General features: G+C 53.5%; 1 protein-coding gene across 7 annotated transcripts; it reads left to right on the top strand.

The window, feature by feature from the left end:
* Positions 1 to 1,517: 1,517 nt before the first annotated feature.
* BID (BH3 interacting domain death agonist) lies at positions 1,518 to 19,168 on the top strand. 7 transcript variants are annotated; one of them, XM_069585974.1, is made up of 7 exons: positions 1,562 to 1,701; positions 6,117 to 6,206; positions 13,490 to 13,551; positions 15,382 to 15,580; positions 16,786 to 16,925; positions 17,456 to 17,668; positions 18,707 to 19,168. In XM_069585974.1, the coding sequence occupies exons 3-7, from the start codon at positions 13,540 to 13,542 to the stop codon at positions 18,716 to 18,718; spliced, it is 576 nt and encodes a 191-aa protein (XP_069442075.1). In that variant the 5' UTR covers positions 1,562 to 1,701; positions 6,117 to 6,206; positions 13,490 to 13,539; the 3' UTR covers positions 18,719 to 19,168. The 7 variants fall into 7 exon arrangements, with proteins under 7 accessions (XP_069442073.1, XP_069442075.1, XP_069442074.1 ...); XM_069585975.1 differs by having other exon boundaries at positions 1,666 to 1,869; XM_069585970.1 differs by having other exon boundaries at positions 1,669 to 1,701; positions 14,261 to 15,580.
* The last annotated feature ends 241 nt before the right edge of the window (positions 19,169 to 19,409 follow it).

Below are 19,409 nucleotides of genomic sequence, written 5' to 3'. Positions count from 1 at the left end.
GAGTTCCAGAAAAACATCTATTTCTGCTTTATTGACTATGCCAAAGCCTTTGACTGTGTAGATCACAATAAACTGTGGAAAATTCTGAAAGAGATAGGAATACCAGACCACCTGAACTGCCTCTTGAGAAACCTGTATGCAGGTCAGGAAGCAACAGTTAGAACTGGACATGGAACAACAGACTGGTTCCAAATAGGAAAAGGAGTACGTCAAGGCTGTATATTGTCACCCTGCTTATTTAACTTGTATGCAGAGTACATCAGGAGAAACGCTGGGCTGGAAGAAGCACAAGCTGAAATCAAGATTGCTAGGAGAAATATCAATAACCTCAGATATGCAGATGACACCACCCTTATGGCTGAAAGTGAAGAGGAACTAAAAAGCCTCTTGATGAGAGTGAAAGTGGAGAGTGAGAAAGTTGGCTTAAAGCTCAACATTCAGAAAACGAAGATCATGACATCTGGTCCCAAATAGATGGGGAAACAGTGGAAACAGTGTCAGACTTTATTTTTTCGGGCTCCAAAATCACTGCAGATGGTGACTGCAGCCATGAAATTAAAAGATGCTTACTCCTTGGAAGAAAAGTTATGACCAACCTAGATAGTATATTCGAAAGCAGAGACATTACTTTGCCAACAAAGGTCCGTCTGGTCAAGGCTATGGTTTTTCCGGTGGTCATGTATGGATGTGAGAGTTTGACTGTGAAGAAAGCTGAGCACTGAAGAATTGATGCTTTAGAACCGTGGTGTTGGAGAAGACTCTTGAGAGTCCCTTGGACTGCAAGGAGATCCATCCAGTCCATTCTGAAGGAGATCAGCCCTGGGTGTTCTTTGGAAGGACTGATGCTAAAGCTGAAACTCCAGTACTTTGGCCACCTCATGTGAAGAGTTGACTCATTGGAAAAGACTCTGACGCTGGGAGGGATTGCAGGCAGCAGGAGGAGGGGACGACACAGGATGAGATGGTTGGATGGCATCACTGACTCGATGGACATGAGTCTGAGTGAACTGTGGGAGTTGGGGATGGACAGGGAGGCCTGGTGTGCTGCGATTCACGGGGTCGCAAAGAGTCAAATGCGACTGAGCAACTGAACTGACTGCTGTGTATATTTTAACCACTTGGACACTAAGCTCTGATAAAGAATCCAAGCTGGGACTTGGCTTTTTATTTTCTCTGCTTTTCAATATGCTATCTAGGTTGGTCATAACTTGGATAACACTGCCTACATTTAAAACCTGCTCTATTATGTGACCTTTATTACATAGCTTTCATTCATTGCAAAATTGGGGCCACAGCCATTTAAGAAGCAGTGGAAAGTACAAAAAAGAAAATCCAGTGACTTTGTAACTTAACCGTAAGCAGTCGATGGTTTCTGGTTATATTTCCTTCCGGTCTTTTTGTTTGTCAAGTTTGGTTTCTATTCCTGAATTTCCCTCTAGCGACTGCCCTGGTCCCCCTAGGCCTCTGCTCCTGCTTCTCGGCGCTAAGCCTCCTGGCACCGGGGGGCGGGGCGGGGCGGGGCCTGGCGGCGGGGCGGGGCCGCGGAGCTCTACGGGGCCTTGGCCGACGTGGGCGGGGCGGGAGCTACAGGAAGTGGGCTCACGGCGGCTGCGCGCCCCGCCCCCGGGACGTGGTCTTTTCCCGCGCGCGCCCCGTGCGCTACGTCGCGCTGCCGTCCCGCCGCCTCGCAGTGCGGGGGAGGTGAGTATCTCCTCTGCGCCCCCGGCCCCCGCGCTTCCCTCTTCTGGCCCCCTGGCTCCCCTCACCCGGCCCCCGCGCTCCGTCCCGGTGCTTCTTCCGCGTGGGGCGGCCGCGGGTCCAGGCGCCTCCCCGGCTCGCGCCGCACTGGACGTGCTACGGGCGGTGGAGGTAGGTTTGTGGAGTGAAGTAGTGACCGGAAACCCCGGGAGGGCGAGACCTCAGCCGGCTTGCCGGGCGCGGGACGCCCTTCGCGGCGGGGGTAGGAGAGCCCGCACGGGGAGGGTGCTCGTCACCCGGAGGGGTGGTCTTCACTGAGGGGGCCTCACCACGGAGACGTTTCGGGCGACTCCCCCCTCCCCCCACGGCTGTGCCCTACCTGCGGGTCTGTCTGCTGCCCAGGCTTCCTCGGCGGCCTCTGCAGGGGCTCGCGTTTCCAAGCCCGGTCCCGCCGTCCGGGCCCGGGTGGGTCGGGAAGGGGGCGCTCCTGGACCTGCGTCCCTGCCATCTCTGGGCAAAGCCTGAGCCCGGGCCCCCTAGTCCTGAAAGAGTCTGTGGTCGAGCCGGGGGAGGGTGGGAGGAGCCCGCCGGCTGCTGAGGTCGAGGTGGCTCTAGGAAGGCCCCGGGGGAAGCAGATGGGGTGGCCAGAGGGGCGGCCTGGAAGGGTCGGTTGTCTCTGGGCGGGGCTCGGGGGACTGCGCGGACCCCGTGTTGTGTGGTGGGAATGGCGACCATGGGACTCGGGGATATGCAGGCTTTGGAGCAAAGAGCTGCCGAGCAGGGACTGGGTCCTGTTACTGTTGTCTTGAGTCAGTCCATCTGAGATGGACTCTGAGGTGCTGGGGAGGGGGCTCTGCTCCCAGGCTTTCCCAGACCCAGGACTGGAGGTCCCACTCATTGCAGAGAAGAATGGCCTGCCAGGAAGCCCCAGCATTGAGGAGGAAGGATGAGGGTGACCAGCCTCCCGGGGCCACGGTCCTGGCAGTGCTGGAGGTGGTGAGCGATATTGCTGCTGTTTTTCGCCTGTTGCAGGGAGAGGGCCTGGGTCCTGATCCTGGACCGAGTGCTGTGCTGGGGTGCTGGGACACTGCCTCTGGGCAGTGGACCCTCAGAAGCCTTGCTCCAGAGCTGTGGCCAGTGCTCCTGTGGCTGCATCTCTGGTGGTGGGCGGCCGGTGGAGGGAGTGCGGGCCTGGAGTGCCTGCCCCACTGGACCTCCCGGGCTCACCTGACTGGGCGCCAGAGGTCATGTGAGTGCTCACCTGAGGACAAGCCTGGAGATGGCAGCTGTGCCAGAGTTCACAGTGCCACACACACACTGATCCAAGCCTGTGGCCTCAGAGTCCCGCTCTCCTGGTTGAAGTGGGCTGCTTGGGTTCCCCACGCTACCTTGCCTGGTACCTCTGGACCTGTTAGAGCTGGGGGGGTGGGGTGGGGTGGGATGTGGGTAGGGCCCTGCCTTTCTGCACACCCCTCCCTGCTGGCAGCTGTGGGGTTGGGGAAAGCACTGGGCTGGTGCCCGGACCCTGGCCCCTTGTTGGGGCTGTTCCCCAAGAACTGTCCTGGGGCTCCTGGTCCCCCACCCCCGCCCGGGACCCAGCCCTTCCCTCTTCCTTTTTCTCCTTTTCCTCATGTGTTTCCTTCCTCTTTTCTCCCTGCTGTGCTGGACTGAATGGGAAAGTTGCCCGTGAATAGCAAACGTGAGCACCTGGATGGACCGCAGAGCAGCCCCTTATGGAGGTTCTGTGGAAACTGAGTTCTCGTTGGCTCTTGGGTGCAGTGTCCAGCGTCCTGGAAGCCACCCACTTAGATGGCAAGGAAGCGGCTCGTGTGCAGTCACCCTCTGCCTGCTAGTGTCCTGTCAGCTTGGGCAGGGGAGGGCACCAGTGCCCTCTGAGTCACGCAGCAGGGCTAAGAGGGGCTGGTGACCTTCAGGCGCACGAAGACCTTCTGTCCTTGCAGAGGGAGGTGGCGGCCAGGAGCAAGCCGCCACGGGTGAGGAGAGGCCTCTTCGGGGTCCAGGGCTCCTGGTCACCAGAAGGCCATGGAGACATCCCTTTGCTTTTCTGTGGCTCTGAGGGGAGAGGAGTTATTGACAGAGGTCAACCTTGACGCCCCGGGGGGCTTCAGGACACCTGGCCCCCACGGGCCCTCTTGCCCCACCCCGTGTTCACGCATCTCTCGGGCCCGGGGAGGGCAGGGCGGCGGGAGACACGGACGCTGGACTGGGAGTGCCTCGTGGGGGGAGTTGCACTCCCAGGGCCTGTGTGTGGGGTGGCGCCCCCACGCATCTCACTGTCCCCTCCTTCAGGCTGCGTTTTTCTAAAACCACTTTTTTGAGAGATTTCCTATGCTATAAAATTTGCAGACTTGAAGTGGTTTCCAGTGTATTCGCAAAGGTGTGCAGCCGTCACCACAGTCTAACTTTAGAGTGTCTCAACAGCCCCAGAAGAAACCACGCACATCGTCGGTCACCCGCAGTCCCTTCATCCCCACAGCCCCAGGCAACACTTTTTTCTGTGGATTCACCAGTTCTGGGAAGTTCACATCAATGGAATCATACCCTGAATCATTCCATGAGTGAACTCTGGTTTTCGGTGCCTAGATTTTTTTTCACTCAGTCTCATGTTTCGGAGTTCATCCATGTTGCAGCCTGTATGAGAAATTCTCTCCCTTTTATGGTCAAATAATATTCCATTTTATGGATCTACTACATTTTTCTTATCCCTTCAACAGTTGATAGACATTCGACTTTTGATTACTTTGGATAATGTCATGATGAGTGGGCGTGTGTCTTCCTTTCTGTGTATACATACCTAGGAGTGGAATTTCTGGGTTATGTGATAACTCGTAACATTTTGGAAAGAGTGAAGAATCTTCCTGACCCAGGGGTCGAACCTGGGTCTCCTGCATTGCAGGCAGACTGTCTGCTGTCTGAGCCACCAGGGAAGCCTAACACTTGGAAGAGTTGCAGAACTTCCAAAGCGTCTGCACTATTTTCCACACCTGCCCTGGCCCCCGGGAGATCTGTGCATATGGGGTGGGGTCCCGACTGATCCACGTCTTTGCTGCCTCTTGCTGTTACCTTTTGATTCCAGCCATCCTAGTGGATGTGAAAGTGAATCTTCACATTCACTTTTCTTTCTTTATTTTCTTACTTCCTCCCTCCCTTCCTTTGCACTTTATGCTTGGCTTTTAATAAAGATTTCAGTTCCCTAACCAGGGAGCCCTAACCACCAGGAAATTCCCCTTCATTGCGGTTTGATTAGCCTTTCTGTAGTGGGGTCACACAGAGTTGGACACGACGGAAGTGACTTCGCATTTTAGCAGCAGTGGTTAATGATGTTGAGCCTCTTTACCTGTGCCTGTTGACCATTTGTATGTCTTTGGATCCTGTTAAAATCTTTCACCCAGTTTTCAATTGAAGTGTGTTTTTATTGTTACAAGAATTCTTTATATGTTTTGAGTACTAGTTCCTTGTCTGATAAATTACTTGCAAGCATTTATTTCCCATTCTGTGGATTGTCTTCATTGCTTATGTCCTTGGAAGTGCAAAGGTTTAATTATCAAGAAGTTCAGTTTATCTATTTTTCTCTGTATGGCTTGTTCTTCTCTTATATGGTGTCCTATCTAAGAAACCGCTGCCTCATCCAAGGCCATAAAGTCGCGTCTCTCTGTCCCCTTCCGTGACCTGTTCTGAGTTAGATTGTGTGTATGATGTGAGGAGGGGCCGGAAGTGGTGCTTTTGCTCCCATGATACCCAGTTGTCTCGGTGCCATTTGTTGAGGAGCCTGTTGATGACGCCGCTCTTGACTCCCCGTCAGAGATGGCTGCGCCGTCGGCATTAGGGGTTGTCTCTGGACTGTCGCTCTGCTCCGTTGCCAGGACCACTGCCTCGATTACTGTCACTCAGTCACTGTCACTCAGTCACTGTCGCTCAGTCGTATGTCTTGAAGCGGGGAGTGAGTGTACCAACTTTGTTCTTTTTCTCATTGGCTATTCTGTGCTCCTTGCATTTCCTTATGAAAGAGGAACCATTTATCTCTTTCTGTGAAAAAGCCTGGTGGGAGCTTGTGGGGAATCCTGTTGAGTCCGTGGGTGTTCTTCCAGCCTGTGGAGCGGAATGAGCCCGCGTCTTTAGATCTGTGCTTTTCTGCCGCGAAAAACTTACGGTTTTCAGTGTACAGCTCTTACACTTCTTATGTTCAACATGTATTCCGAAGTATTTTGTTTTTCTCGCTGCGATTCTAGTTCTGTTTCTTTTTTGGGTGTTAACCGCTGGCACATACAAGTACAGTGGTCTTACACAGTTTGTGTCCTGCAGTGTTGGTGAACTCACTTGTTACTTGCTGGGGTGTTTTAGTGGATTCATTGGGCGTTTCCACATGTGAGCTCTTGTCTAATCAGGGTGTCTTACAGCCTCTCTGCTGATGCCAGTGTGTGCAGCCGGGATTGAAAACCAGTGGTCCCCAGGCCTTAAGATGGAGCAAGGACCAAGTAGGGCAGCAGGTGAGCGAGCGGTGGGGTCTGTGGGGAAGCCCGAAGGCGGGAAGCCCAGCCCAGAGGAGGCAGAGATTGGCGTCCCACACTCCAGCTTCTGCCCCTGCGAGTCCAGGCGGTGCGCAGTGGAAGTGAGGCCACAGTGTGTCCCGCGGAGTCGTCAGGGAGCCCGCGTGGGCGCTGGGCCGGGCTCCCACTCCACTCGCTTCAGGGGAGGGACTCGCGCAGCCGGCTGAGTGGAGCTGGCAGCCGCCATACAAACCCATGTTTTCAGAAACTGGCTGAATCATCTTACTGGTTCCTTCATTCATTCATGAGCTAAATAAAATCTTGGACATATTTCATTTTCTTATTCTATATTTGTAGGAAAATCATGGTTTTGCCCTTTTTCTGTGTTGGCAGTTGCGTGCCTGGCGGACTTGGCCCCAGAGGCCATGTCTCAGGCCAGCGGAACAGCTCTGTCCAGACAGTGTTTGGCTGGTTTCAGGTTTGCGCGCGTGGACAAGTTTCTGTACTGGTGGTCTTGCTGACTGTGTCCTTGTGGGAGGTGTGGGAGGTCTGTCTGTGTCGAGCAGGAGAGGACAGAGAATCCGGGTGGTCAGATGGCGGTTTGTGTCCTTGGTGTCTTGAGCTCAGTTCATAATTTTGTGCCACCACAGGGAACCAGTCCTTGCATCTGGACGCGTGAGCCTTGGTGTTTCTGCGTTTGCTCTTGACTTGGCGCTGAACTTGTAGGACTGAAGCTGGGTGCTCTCTGTGTGTTGGAAGGAGTTTGGTTGTGAAGTATCTTAAATTGGAAGAACTGTGTCCTCATTGGCTTTTGAACCTAAATAAATAAGCTCATGTAAATCAAATTTATCTAAAATTTCCATGAAATCAGGAAATATCATTTCTAATGGTTTAAATACATTAGACTGTCAAAAAATTAAAAATACACAGACGCAAACTCAGAAATGCTTTAAGAATGTATGTTCACAAACACAGATGCAGAAAACAGAGCAGTGCTTACCCGCGGGGAGTGGGCTTCCCTGGTGGCTCAGGTGGGAAGGGATCTGCCTGCAGTGCAGGAGACCTGGGTGTGATTCCTGGGTCAGGAAGATCCCCTGGAGAAGGAAATGGCAGCCCACTCCAGTACTTTCGCCTAGAGAATCCCATGGACAAAGGAGCTTGGTAGGCTACAGTCCACGGGGTCACAAAGAGTCGGACAAGACTTAGCAACTAGACCACCACCAGGGGAGAGGGGAAGGGGGGAGCACGATGGGGTTAGGAGGTTAAGAGGTAACAGCTACTGAGCATAAAATAGATTGTAAAATACTGAGCTCAGAGGGCAGTGCTGCACACCGCAGGGAACATAGTATTTTATAATAATTATAAACGTAGTGTAACCTTTAAAAACTGGATACTATGTTGTATACCTGTAACATATAATATTGTACATCAACCTATATCTCAATATAAAAAGAAGTACAAGTTCACATAGTTAAGGTAAATCTTTGGCAAATGAAAATAAATTAATAATTTTGGATTTAAAACTGTGTTTTCTCTGATTTATCAATATTACTGATAAATCAATACTTAATATTGATTACATGTAATAATCAATATTCACTAACTAGTGAATTGTATATTATATGCTAATTGGTTCCTCTCTGCCCTCCGCCCCGCAAACGTCTATAGGTTTACTTCTCAAATCAACTGATATTATTCTTAGTGTTTAAAGTTAGGAGAAATGTAAATTTGTTTTCAACTAAACTGAATAGAATTCTGACAGTGTTTTTAACAGTCTTCCAAAGTACAGCGTGAACACTGAATTAGTGATGGCAACCACTGTATATATACCCAGGCGATGTCTGAATAAGATGGGACCCAAAAGCACTGGGCTCCAGGTGTGTTTGGAGTGATCCAGTGTTCTCAGCGGGGCTTTGTCTTTGGCTGGCACCCCTGAGTGTGTGTGTGCCTGGGGCAAGCTCAGGATGTGTGTGGCTGGGAAGTGACATCTGATCCGTGTGAGACCCAGGCACCTGATTCTCTGTGAAAGAGTCAGTCACTTTGGTTAAGTATCTTAATTAAAACGGATGGCAGAGAAAACTGTTGTGTTAATAGATATGCTTCTGTTTTCAAGGGAAAGGTCTAGTTCCTCCCCCCAAACCTTTTGGTCTCTAAGACTCTTTTACACACAAAAATGACTGAGGACCCTGAAAAGCTTTTTGATTAAGCAGGTTTTATCTGTTTTCTGTGTTAGAAAGTAAAACTGGAGAAAATTTTAAAATATTGTTGATATGTTTGGACATATCAATGCCCATTGCTTGTTAACATTTTTTAATACAGTGTGTTACAAAACAAAGTTTTTTAGTGAGAATATGGTTTCATGATGTTGCAAATCTCTTAAATGTCTGAGTCTGAAAAGAAGCTATGAAAATTTGCTTGATTTGTTTGTTTTTGGAGTTTTGGCCTCACCACATAGCTTGCGGGAACTTAGTTCCCAGACCAGGGCTTGAACCTGGGCCCCTGCATTGGAAGGATGGAGTCCTAACCACTGTGCCGCCTGGGAAGCCCTAAAATGATAATTTTTGATGCTTTATGTTCTAAAGGGGAAAACAGTCCCACCAAGAACAAAGGTTCATCAGTGATGAGGAGCTAAGGGGTTCTCAGTTCACTGACAACCGTGTCCCATTCCTCAGGCACCCATGACCCCATCTTAAATGACCAAGTGGACTCTGATAGTGCTTCTGAAGGTTGGCCTGAATTTAGAGAAAAGACATTGTTTTCAGGATATCTTTTACACCTACAACTATCATCGAGACTTCCCAGAGTGCCCCCAGAGAATCCCACAGGCCATTCATCTTCTAAAAAGAGAGATTATGTAGTTAATCAGCTTTGTTTGATGTGTTAACTGTGGGAAGAGCAGCTGTCTGAAGAGGTGCTGGCTCAGGCTTCCTTGGTTTAGTTTACAGGAAAATGTAACGCTCGTGAGTGTTGCAGAAACTCTGTGCTCCGTGGGGACGCCGTCGCTGCCCATGATCTGTTTATTCTCAGGGGACACAGATCACGAGACGCGGGCCCTCTCCTGTCTGCTCTTGTTGGAGAAGTGAGTCGCCCCTGGCAGGCCCTGCCCTCTGGAGGCGACTCGGGGCTTTCCGAGCTGCGCCTGGAGCTCCGATGAGGGTCTCCGGGCTCTTCTGGAGGCAGGCAGTGGGGTGAGGCCGCGGCGGGGACCTGCTGACTTGCTTGCAGCAGCGCTGAGATGGTATTTCTTCCCTAGATACATGAGGAACCTTTCTCTTTCTGAAACTCTCTGTAGCCCATACACATCTGTTAGATGGAACAGACATCTAGTTCCCCCCGATAGAATTAAGTTTCCTCATTTTATGTGGTGGCTCAACAGCGAAGAACCCACCTGCAATACAGGAGACCTGGGTTTGATTCGTGAGTTGGGAAGACTTCCTGGGGGAGGAAATGGCAACCCAGTCCAGTATTCTTGCCTGGTAAATCCTTACAGACAGAGGAGCCTGGCGGGCTACTGTCCACGGAGTTTTAAGCAGTCGGACATGACTTAGGAACTAAATAACAACAACAAACCGTTACTTGCATAGGTTCAAAAGGATGTTTTTTTTTTCAAACTTTTTTCATTGTGGTGGAATAGATGCAAATACCATTTTATGTGCGCAGCTCAGTAGCATGAATAAGGAATTAGTAATTCTCTAGAAACGGACATGATTTCTCGTGTAAGTGGAGCCGGGCAGCATGTGTCTTCCTGTGTCTGGCTTGTTCGTTTGGTGTGACGTCCTCAGCGTTCCTCCACGTTGCCACAGGCGCCTGTTTCCTTTTTTTTTGGATGTGGGGGAAATGTATGTCGAACTGCACTGAGGCCTGCACCCCCACTGTCCTGTCCAGAACCCTGCCGTCTCACCCGGGCCGCTGGCCACGCTCTGCCCCTGGGGTCTGACTCCTGTCACTTGGCAGTGTCCTCCGGGTCCCGCGTGCGGCAGGTGCCAGGACTTCCCTCTTTCTGAGGCTGAGCGAGGCTCGCCGTGATGGGCGCAGTGTTCGTCCGCTCACCCGTCGTGGACATTTGCACTACTGCCCTTTGTTCTTTTTGCCGAGATGTAGTATAATTTGACAAATCAAGAGCCTTCCTGGGAATGTCCTATCTCTGAATGGTGCTTGTGCGAACCACTGCGATATGCCACTTGTCTCAGAATTGAGCTGCCTTTTAGGGAGCGAAGCCTGCAGAGCCCCTCAGGAAAGCCAGTCTGGGCCAAGGGTCCCCGCCTGCCGTGGTGGAAAGGAAGGTTGCCTCCTGTAGGCCAGGGAGCCTGAGATGACCAGAGTGCCCAGGACTGAATGTACAAGTGGATGGTTTCAGAGCAGCCTGCCCGGTCCTTACCCACAGTGACCAGTCACCCACTCACAGAGAGTGACCAGCCCAGTGGGGGTCAAGTCAGACTGCTCTCTGGGGCAGTCCAGACGCGATCGCTGACAGCTCCCTGATTTTCGTTCCTGCCTGTGACGTGCGGCCAGGCTGGCCATCACACAGGTGCCCCTGGCTAGCAGGCCCCCAGCTCTCTCCCCTCTCTCTCTCTCTGCCCCACACAACTGCCCCCGATGTTTGTCTGCCATGCGTGAGTGTCTGATCAGTATCCCTAGTCCCCTGACCGGGCTTCCTTTTCTCCAGACAAGTCCCACACGTTTAGAGGAGCTGCAGGTGGTGGGCCCTACAGCATTGCTTCACCTGTCTGCTGCCCTCAGGGTGGCAGAGTCCGACCAAGGTTCCTGGTGAAAATTTCCAGACAGAAGGTGATCTTGTGACCTTTTGTTGCTGTTCAGTTGCTCAGTCGTGTCTGACTCTGCGACCCCATGGACTGCAGCACGCCAGGCTTCCCTGTCCTTCACCAGCTCCTGGAGCTTGCTCAAATTCATGTCCCTTGTGACAGTGATACCGTCCAACCATCTCATCCTCTGTCGTCCCCTTCTCCCCCTGCCTTCAATCTTTCCCAGCATCAGGGTCTTAACTATGGAGTTGGCTGTTCACATCAGGTGGCCAAAGTATTGGAGCTTCAGCTTTAGCATCAGTTCTTCCAATGAATATTCAGGTCTGATTTCCTTTAGGATTGACTGGTTGGATCTCCTTGCAGTTCAAGGGACTCTCAAGAGTCTTTCTCCAACACCACAGTTCAAAAGCATCCATTCTTCGGCGCTCAGCTTTCTTTATGGTCCAGCTCTTACATCCATACATGATGATTGGAAAAACCATTGCTTTCACTAGATGGACCTTTGTCAGCAAAATTATGTCTCTGCTTTTTAGTATGCTGTCTAGGTTGGTCATTGCAGAAGGCAATGGCACCCCACTCCAGTGTTCTTGCCTGGAGGATCCCAGGGACGGGGGAGCCTGGTGGGCTGCCGTCTATGGGGTCGCATGAGTCGGACACGACTGAAGCGACTTAGCAGCAGCAGCAGCAGGTTGGTCATAGCTTTTCTTCCGAGGAACAAGCGTCTTTTAATTTCACGGCTGCAGTCACCATCTGCAGTGATTTTGGAGCCCAAGAAAATAAAGTCTCTCACTGTTTCCATTGTTTCCCCATCTGTCTCCCATGAGGTGATGGGACTGGATGCCATTATCTTTGTTTTTTTGAGTGTTGAATTTTCAGCCAGCTTTTTCATTCTCTTTCACTTTCATCAAGAGGCTCTTTAGTTCTACTTCACTTTCTGCCATAAGGGTGGTGTCATCTGCATATCTGAGGTTATTGATATTTCTCCCTGCAGTATTGATTCCAGCTAGTGCTTCATTCAGCTGGGCATTTTGCATGATGTACTCTGCATAGAAGTTAAATAAGCAGGGTGACAATATACAGCCCTGACGTACTCCTTTCCCAATTTGGAACCAGCCCATTGTTCCATGTCCAGTTCTAACTGTTGCTTCTTGCCCTGCATACAGGCTTCTCAGGAGGCAGGTGAAAAGGTCTGTTATTCCCACCTCTTTCAGAATTTTCCACAGTTTTTTGTGATCCACACAGTCAACGGCTTTAGCATGGTCAATGAAGCAGATGTTTTTCTGGAACTCTCTTGCTTTTTCGATGATCCAGCGGATGTTGGCAATTTGATCTCTGGTTCCTCTGCCTTTTCTAAATCCAGCTTGAACATCTGGAAGTTCTCAGTTCAGGTACTGTTGAAGCCTGGCTTGGAGAATTTTGAGCATTACTTTGCTAGCATGTGAGATGAGTGCAATTGTGCGGTAGTTTGAGCATTCTTTGGCGTTGCCTTTCTTTGGGATTGGAATGAAAACTGACCTTTTCTAGTCCTGTGGCCACTGCTGAGTTTTCCAGATTTGCTAGCATATTGAATGCAGCATTTTAACAGCAGCATCTTTTAGGATTTGAAACAGCTCAGCTGGAATTCCGTCACTTCCACTAGCTTTGTTCATAGTGATGTTTCCTAAGGTCCCCTTGACTTCACACTCCAGGATGTCTGGCTCTAGGTGAGTGATCACACAATCGTGGTTATCTGGGTCATGAAGATCTTTTTTGTATAGTTCTTCTGTGTATTCTTGCCACCTCTTACATCTTCTGCTCCTGTCTCCTGGAGGTGAACTGGTTTTCTGTTCTGTTTTTAACCTCCTTTGTATGTAGGAACCATATGGAATTGCCAAGTTTGACTTTTTGCTCTACAAAGCAGCAGTTCATTGGGTTTAGCCTAACACTGTGTATAAGCAGAGTATGCTGGGCATACAGTTTAACATGGGTTGCTCTGTTGGGACCGACTGCAGACATGTGTTGCTCTGTTTGGGTGTCTCTGCCATGCATGCAGAGCTCTCAGGCTTCTGTATTTTCCACGTCGGGGGCATAATCTTCTAAGATTTGGTCTGATGAGCTTTCACCTACGCAGTTGTTTAGTATGGAATTGACGCCGTCCCGAAGCCTTAGTCCCGTGATTGTCAGGTAGAATTCTTTCTCTTCCTGTTACACACCTTCCCGTGCAGCCTCGGTGCCTTGGGGCCTGCAGCCAGGTAGGGTCTGCAGTGGGACAGATCCGTGGAAACGTCTAGGAATTGCTCATGGAGGAAGCCCAGCGCTCTGAGTGTTCACTTAGAAACTGCCTGGGAGCCAGATGGCCCTGTCTGCCTGACCAGTGAGCTCAGGGTGGGAGGCTGGACCTGAGGTGGGGGGTGGTCTTGGTCTCAGTTACAAGGAAACTCGGGTCAGTGGCCCGGGGTGCAGATGAGGGGAGCCAGAGCCCAGGTGACTCCCTGTTATTCCCTGCGGGTCCCCACGCCCACCCTGCATGTCCTCTTCCAGGCCGCCCGCCCGGAACCCTGTGAGCTGGAGCCCGCGAAGCTGCTTAGGCCATGGATTTGAAGGTCAGATGATGCGGTGGTCATGGCGGGGGTGGGGCGGGCTTGGGGTAACTGGAGCACACAGCCCTTGTCTGCTCACTGCCTGTGCTTGGTTGATCCTGGAAAGCAAGACAGGTTCAAGGATGTAGGGCCCTTGAGCGGGTTTAGGGTTCAGAAGGGAAGCTGTGGCTGGGCCAATCAGGACCTCTCATCCATCTCCTTCCCACAGTAGCTTGGGTGGTGTCTTGGGGCGCCCCCTCCCCCCGGGCTCTCCCTCCACACCCCCTCCAGCCCTTCGGGCGCGACCGCCGGTCTGGGGCCCTCCTGGTGACTTGTGAGCTTGGGCCAGTTTTCTGAATCTGAGCGGACAGCGTTGGGGAGGTGTGCTTGGTGTCGTTTCTGGAGCAGCATTGTGCCAGGCATGGGGCCTTATGCTTCTCAGCCTGGTGGGTCAGGAGCCACTCGGGCAGGAGGGTTTCGGGGAGCTGCCCTTGTGCGGCTTATCCCAGTGGCCTTAGGGTTGGGGGGATGCAGAGATTTGCTCCTGGGGTTTGCTTTCCCCTTTGGCACGGGAGTGCCCCACAGTTGGGTTCCTGGGGAAACACCCCTCAGCTTCCTCTTTCTCCCTACTGTCAGAATTTTCATCCTCTTAGAGATTTTTCTGATTTTTCACCTTTGTTAAGTGCTCAGCTCAGCAGTATCAAGTTCACTCATGTGGCCATATCCCCACCAGCTCTCCCTCAGCCCCGTCCAAGAAGAGAGCCCCGGATCAGGATGACCTGGCCTCAGCGTGACATCTGCAAAGACCCCCATTTCCCAGTTAGGTCCTGCTCTCGGGGGACGCGGTCCAGCCACCACAGCTCCCTCCTCTCCGGACCAGGACACCTCCCGAGGCAGAGGGAGCACCTTCCGCAGCCTCTCAGCTGCCTTGTGCCACTGGCCTCCCTGTGAGGATTTAGTAGTAGAGCCGTTATGTGCATGTCCCCTTTTAGGACGAATTCTGGAGTAGAGGCTGAGTACCAATACATAAGCACTTATTTTATGCATTTTATTTAAAGCACTTGGCCCTCTAATAACTGTCCTCTAAGAGTTCTGATTTTTTTTTCCTCCCTGTTCACACTTGGCTGCACCGATCTTAGTTGTGGTACAGGATCTCCCGTCGTCGTAGCACACGAGGTTTTAGTTGAGGCATGTGGGATCTAGTTCCTTGCCCAGATTGAACCCAAGCTGGACCCCCTGCCCTGGAAGCTTAGAGTCTTAGCTACTGGGCCACCAGGGAAGTCCCTCTGATTAATCAGAATATTTTTCTAATCTTTTCTAGTGAAAGACATTAAAGGAGTACGTTTACCAGGGCTACGTTTTACCAGGATCACTTTCTCCTCTTGGCCCTTCGGCCCAGGCTGTGAGCCAGGCGTTCCTGGTCTCCCCAAACGCCCTCTCACCCCAGCCCTGCCCGCACACGCTCTTCTGGTTGTAGTGTCCCGCCTGTCCCCTGTGCTACTTGTGGGCCGGCAGGGGCTTACCCACCTGAGGGTGGCCAGGCCTGCCCAGAGGCAGGTGGTGTTTGTGGTCACCAGTGCCCGGGTATGCTGAAAATCTGCTTTGGCACAGCGCCATCCTGGGCCCAGGAGACAATGGGAGCGGAGGCCAGCAGGGCTGGCCCCGACCCCTGCGCCTGCCCAGCCTGCCTCCCCCGGAGGCGGCAGCCGGATCGCCTCTTGCATGGTTGGAGCCGTTCTCGACGTCTGCAGGAGGGAGGCTCTGCGCACTGGCCCCTGCCTGCCCGGAGGGTGCGCAGGCCTTGGACCAGTGAGGCCAGGCCAGGACCACGTTCCCACAGCCCTCTCCTCGCAGGTTAGCAATGGCCCTGGCCTCGGGGACGAGCGCACCACAAGCCTGCTGCTGCTTGGCTTCCTGCAGAGCTGCCCCAACTCCTGCTTCCAGAGGGAGCTGGAGGTGCTGGGCCACGAATTTTCTGGGCACCTGTTCCATGACGACGAGCTGCAGACGGACGGCAACCGCAGCAGCTACTTCTCCGTGGCAGCGGAGACAGGTAGGCACGGGCCAGCCTCCTCGGCCCTGGGGCCTTCGGGCTTGGCCCCCCCATGTCTAGTGCAGCAGGCCTCTCGGAGTCTGATCGGTGGAAAGCCACTCAGCTTCCAGAGGACTCTAGGCATCAGTGTCCCCCATGAAGTCACGTCTGTGTGCTACTGCCATGCTGACCTCCACGGTCACCAGGCAGTGGGGACCCCGGGCTCATTCCTGGGCCGGGCTGTGCTCCCAGCTTCAGCTTTTACTATGGTGCTGCCTCCATGGAGGCCACCGGGAGCCCCTTGGGAACTCCCCAGGGAGCCTTTTCAAGTTGTGAGTCAGCCTGTTCCTGGGAGGCCTGGCCTGGAGCCACCTCTTAGGAGGTCCCCACCAGCCAGGGCCCCCTTGGGGACAGAGTAGGAAGGTATGGGGGCAGGAGGGGCTTTGCTGTCAAAACTGCTGTCCCTGGGGTCCCTCCTCTTACCACTCCACCCTTAGACTTCAGCGCCTCACTGGAGGCACAGGGCAGGGCCCTCAGGTAGGAAACTGGCCTGTGGGTCAGGAGCCTGATGATGTTTGGCAGTAAAGCGCAGGACAGGCCTGGCCGTGTTCACTCGGCTGGATGGGGAGGCCAAGGGGGCTGCTGGGAGGCGGTGGTGGCAGCTGGTGCAAACACCTGAGGGGGGCCAGGCTGCAGCGGCACCTTGGGGCTGAATGGTCCTGTCAACCAAGCAGTCCAGGTCAGAGATCGTGGCGTATCCCGGAGCAGAGGGCGGGCACGTGGGGGGTTCTGGGGGGAGGAGGGGACTACATGCGAATCTCCAGGTCCAGGCATCTCACTGGCCCCGCGTGGGGCAGGAGGAAGGACGCAGCGCCCGCCCCTCTGAGTGTGCGCGTACCTGTCCTGTGCCTGCCGTGCACTGAGCTCTGTGCTGTGTCCCGAGCCTGGAACCTTCTCTCCTGGGGCGGGGGGGGGGGGGGTGGTGGTGGTGGTGGTGGTGGAGCTCAGAGCATTAGGAGGGAAGTGCGGAGGGGGGTGCTGTGCCTTAGGAGAGCAGACCCAGAGGCAGCCGCTGGGGCGATAGATCACCGCAGCTTCCTGGACAGCCGCTCGCCCCCTTAGGGCGACTAGAGCGCTCCACTGCTCTAGTCGCCCTAAGCAGTTGTGGGGGCCCCTGGGGAGGGTGTGAGCGGGCGTCACCTGAATCTGCCTCCTCTGGATGTTAGATTCTGAGCGTCAGGAGGAGGCAGTCCGCGAAGTCGCCCGGCAGCTCGCCCAGATTGGGGACAGGCTGGAGGGCAGCATCCACCCAGGGATGGTGGCCAGCCTGGTCTCACGCTTCAGTGTCAGGAGCCTGTCGGAGGAGGTGAGTGGGGAAACCGTGGGGCCACACGAGGTCTGTCCTCCGCCTCCTGGCAGACAGACCAGCGTGACCTCCCACAGAAGCTGGAGGGAGGATCAGCTTAGAGAACTGTCTCCCGGAAGAACTGTCACCAGGCCTCTGAAAACCTGAACCTCAAATCAGGCTTGGGAGTTGGGGGACAACACCCTTAGTGTCACGAGTACGACTCCTCCCACAACGGGGCCTGAAACACTCTCGTGCCGGGCCCGGCGGGTCAGCTTCCTGCCCCCAGGAAGGTCATCCACTTAGGGAGCCTCCTGGTCATCGTGGTTCCCAGGCCACTGGCGCCCCGCCTCACTGTTGGTTCAGAAGGTCCTCTGGGGTCCGGGGGTCCACGGAGGCCTTTCCCTGCACCCGTGTGCTGGCCTCAGCCCTGGGTGGGGACTGTGGTCTCAGGTGCCTTCGAGCAGGAGGACCCGCTGTGGTGTTGGGGGTGGGCACACCTGCCCCAGCGGGAGGTGATGGGTAACCACACCCCGCTTCCACACGCACAGGACAGGAGGCAGTGCCTGACTGACGCGCTGGAACAGCTCATGCGAACCTGCCCTGCGGACGTGGACCACGAGAAGACCCAGCTCCTGCTCACGATGCTTTTGGCCAAAAAGATAGCTGACCACTCGCCAGCCTTGCTCCGAGATGTCTTCCGCACAACGGTGACCTTCATCAACCAGAACCTCCTCACCTCTGTGAGGAACTTAGTCCGAAGTGTAAGGCCCAGTGGTGGACGAGCCCTGCCTTGGTCTCCCTCCCCCACCCGCCCCCTCCCTGAGCGCTAGGGTCCTCACTGCAGGAGTCATGCAGGAAGATGGTGTGGCCATGAATGCCTTTCGAGCCTCCTTAGCCTAGTTTCTGAGACGGCTGCTGCCATAGGCTCTTGAGTGCGGCTGGGGCAGGAGGTGGGAGTATGGGGGAGGGGCAAGCACAAGCGATGCGCCCGAGCTGGGCTTCCCTGGTCTGCGCTCAGTGCCACCTGTTCACAAACGCGTGTCAGTCCAGTCGCTCAGTCGTGTCCGACTGCAGCCCCATGGACCGCAGCACGCCAGGCCTCCCTGTCCATCACCAACTCCCAGAGTTTACTCAGACTCACATCCATTGAGTCGGTGATGCCATCCAGCCATCTCACCCTTGGTCGCTCCCTTCTCCTCCCACCTTCAATCTTTCCCAGCATCAGGATCTTTTCAAATTAGTCAGCTCTTCGCATCAAGTGGCCAAAGTACTGGAGTTTCAGCATCAGTCCTTCCGATGAATACTCAGGGCTGATTTCTTTTAGGATGGACTGGTATAGTTTAAATTAAAACATGCTTTACCTTGGGTGAGAGGTAGAAAGGGGGTAAAAACCACACGTTTGTCCTCCAACCAGAGTATTAGAAGTCTGGTTTCACAGACCAGCTGGAAGGGAAGTAACATGCCATATCTGTAAACTTGAAGATACTGGTGAGTGGAGTTTTGTGTGTCAGCAGCACTGCTCAGGTGTCTGACCCTTTTACTATGTCCTGATGAGCCAAGCATTCTCTGTGCGTGGCTGTGAAGTTACATAGCCATTTATAACTGGAGGGTGACGCCAAGTCGGCGTCAAACCAGGCTGAACTGGTGGAAGGAGAGAAGCCTTTTTTAACAGGTTCTAGATCCTGCAGGGCTGCAACAGAACCTTAGTAGAGCCGCTCGGGTGCTGACTGTGGGCCTGGAAGTGTGGAGTCCTGGCTCAGCGACCCTGGCCCACCCCAGCTCCTCCTCTCTCGCTCCAGGAGATGGACTGAGTGGACCACTCAGCAAAAGCGTGACTGTGAAGACGCCAGGTGGTGTCAGCGTTGTGGCTGCTGCCTCCACGGACACGGAGCTTCGGCCACTGATCCAGGCTCAGAGAAGACGGCCCGAGATGATCACCGAGTGTCACCTCACCACCAAAAGCCCGGGGCTGTTTGACTTGCTGCGTTAACGTACTTGGACGAGGATGTTCACATGCACCTGTGGATATTTCTTCTGCATCCATCCCCACACTGTGCCTTTGTCTGCTGTTGGCCGGGAAGGTCCCCACCTGAAAATCACCCAAAAGCAGATTGGAACTTCCTGGTGGTCCAATAGTTAGGACTCTGCACTTCCACTGCTGGGGCCTGGGTTTGATCCCTGGTTGGGGAACAGGTCCCACAAGCCTTGTGGCACAGCCAAAAAAGAAAATAAAAGCTAACTGTTCAGATAGAAAACAAGAACACACTTGTTTTTAAAAAAACAACTTTACTTTTTACAGTCGTGTGGGACTTACCAGTGGTCCAGTAGTTAAGGCTGTGCTTCCACTGCTGAGGCCTCGGTCTGATCCCTGATTAGGAACTAAGATCCCACCCACCTCATGGTGCAGCCAAAACAAAGGGCCACTGCCTGCCATGTCCGAGGAGGACCGGGGAGGGCTGGAGGGGAGTCCCTGTACTCCTTAGAGTGGAAAATTCCCCTGTA

This window comes from Ovis canadensis, chromosome 3 (genome assembly GCF_042477335.2).
Source record: "Ovis canadensis isolate MfBH-ARS-UI-01 breed Bighorn chromosome 3, ARS-UI_OviCan_v2, whole genome shotgun sequence".
NCBI lineage: Eukaryota > Metazoa > Chordata > Mammalia > Artiodactyla > Bovidae > Ovis > Ovis canadensis.
This window is presented reverse-complemented; position numbering and strand designations above follow the sequence as displayed.

Bases quoted from the DNA above. Each gene is read 5' to 3' on its own strand.
- BID (XM_069585969.1), top strand. From the start codon at position 15,250: ATGGTTGGAGCCGTTCTCGACGTCTGCAGGAGGGAGGCTCTGCGCACT. The intron at 15,581-16,785 runs GTAGGCACGGGC...TCTGGATGTTAG, and splicing joins CTCCGTGGCAGCGGAGACAG to ATTCTGAGCGTCAGGAGGAG. The intron at 16,926-17,455 runs GTGAGTGGGGAA...CCACACGCACAG, and splicing joins TCAGGAGCCTGTCGGAGGAG to GACAGGAGGCAGTGCCTGAC.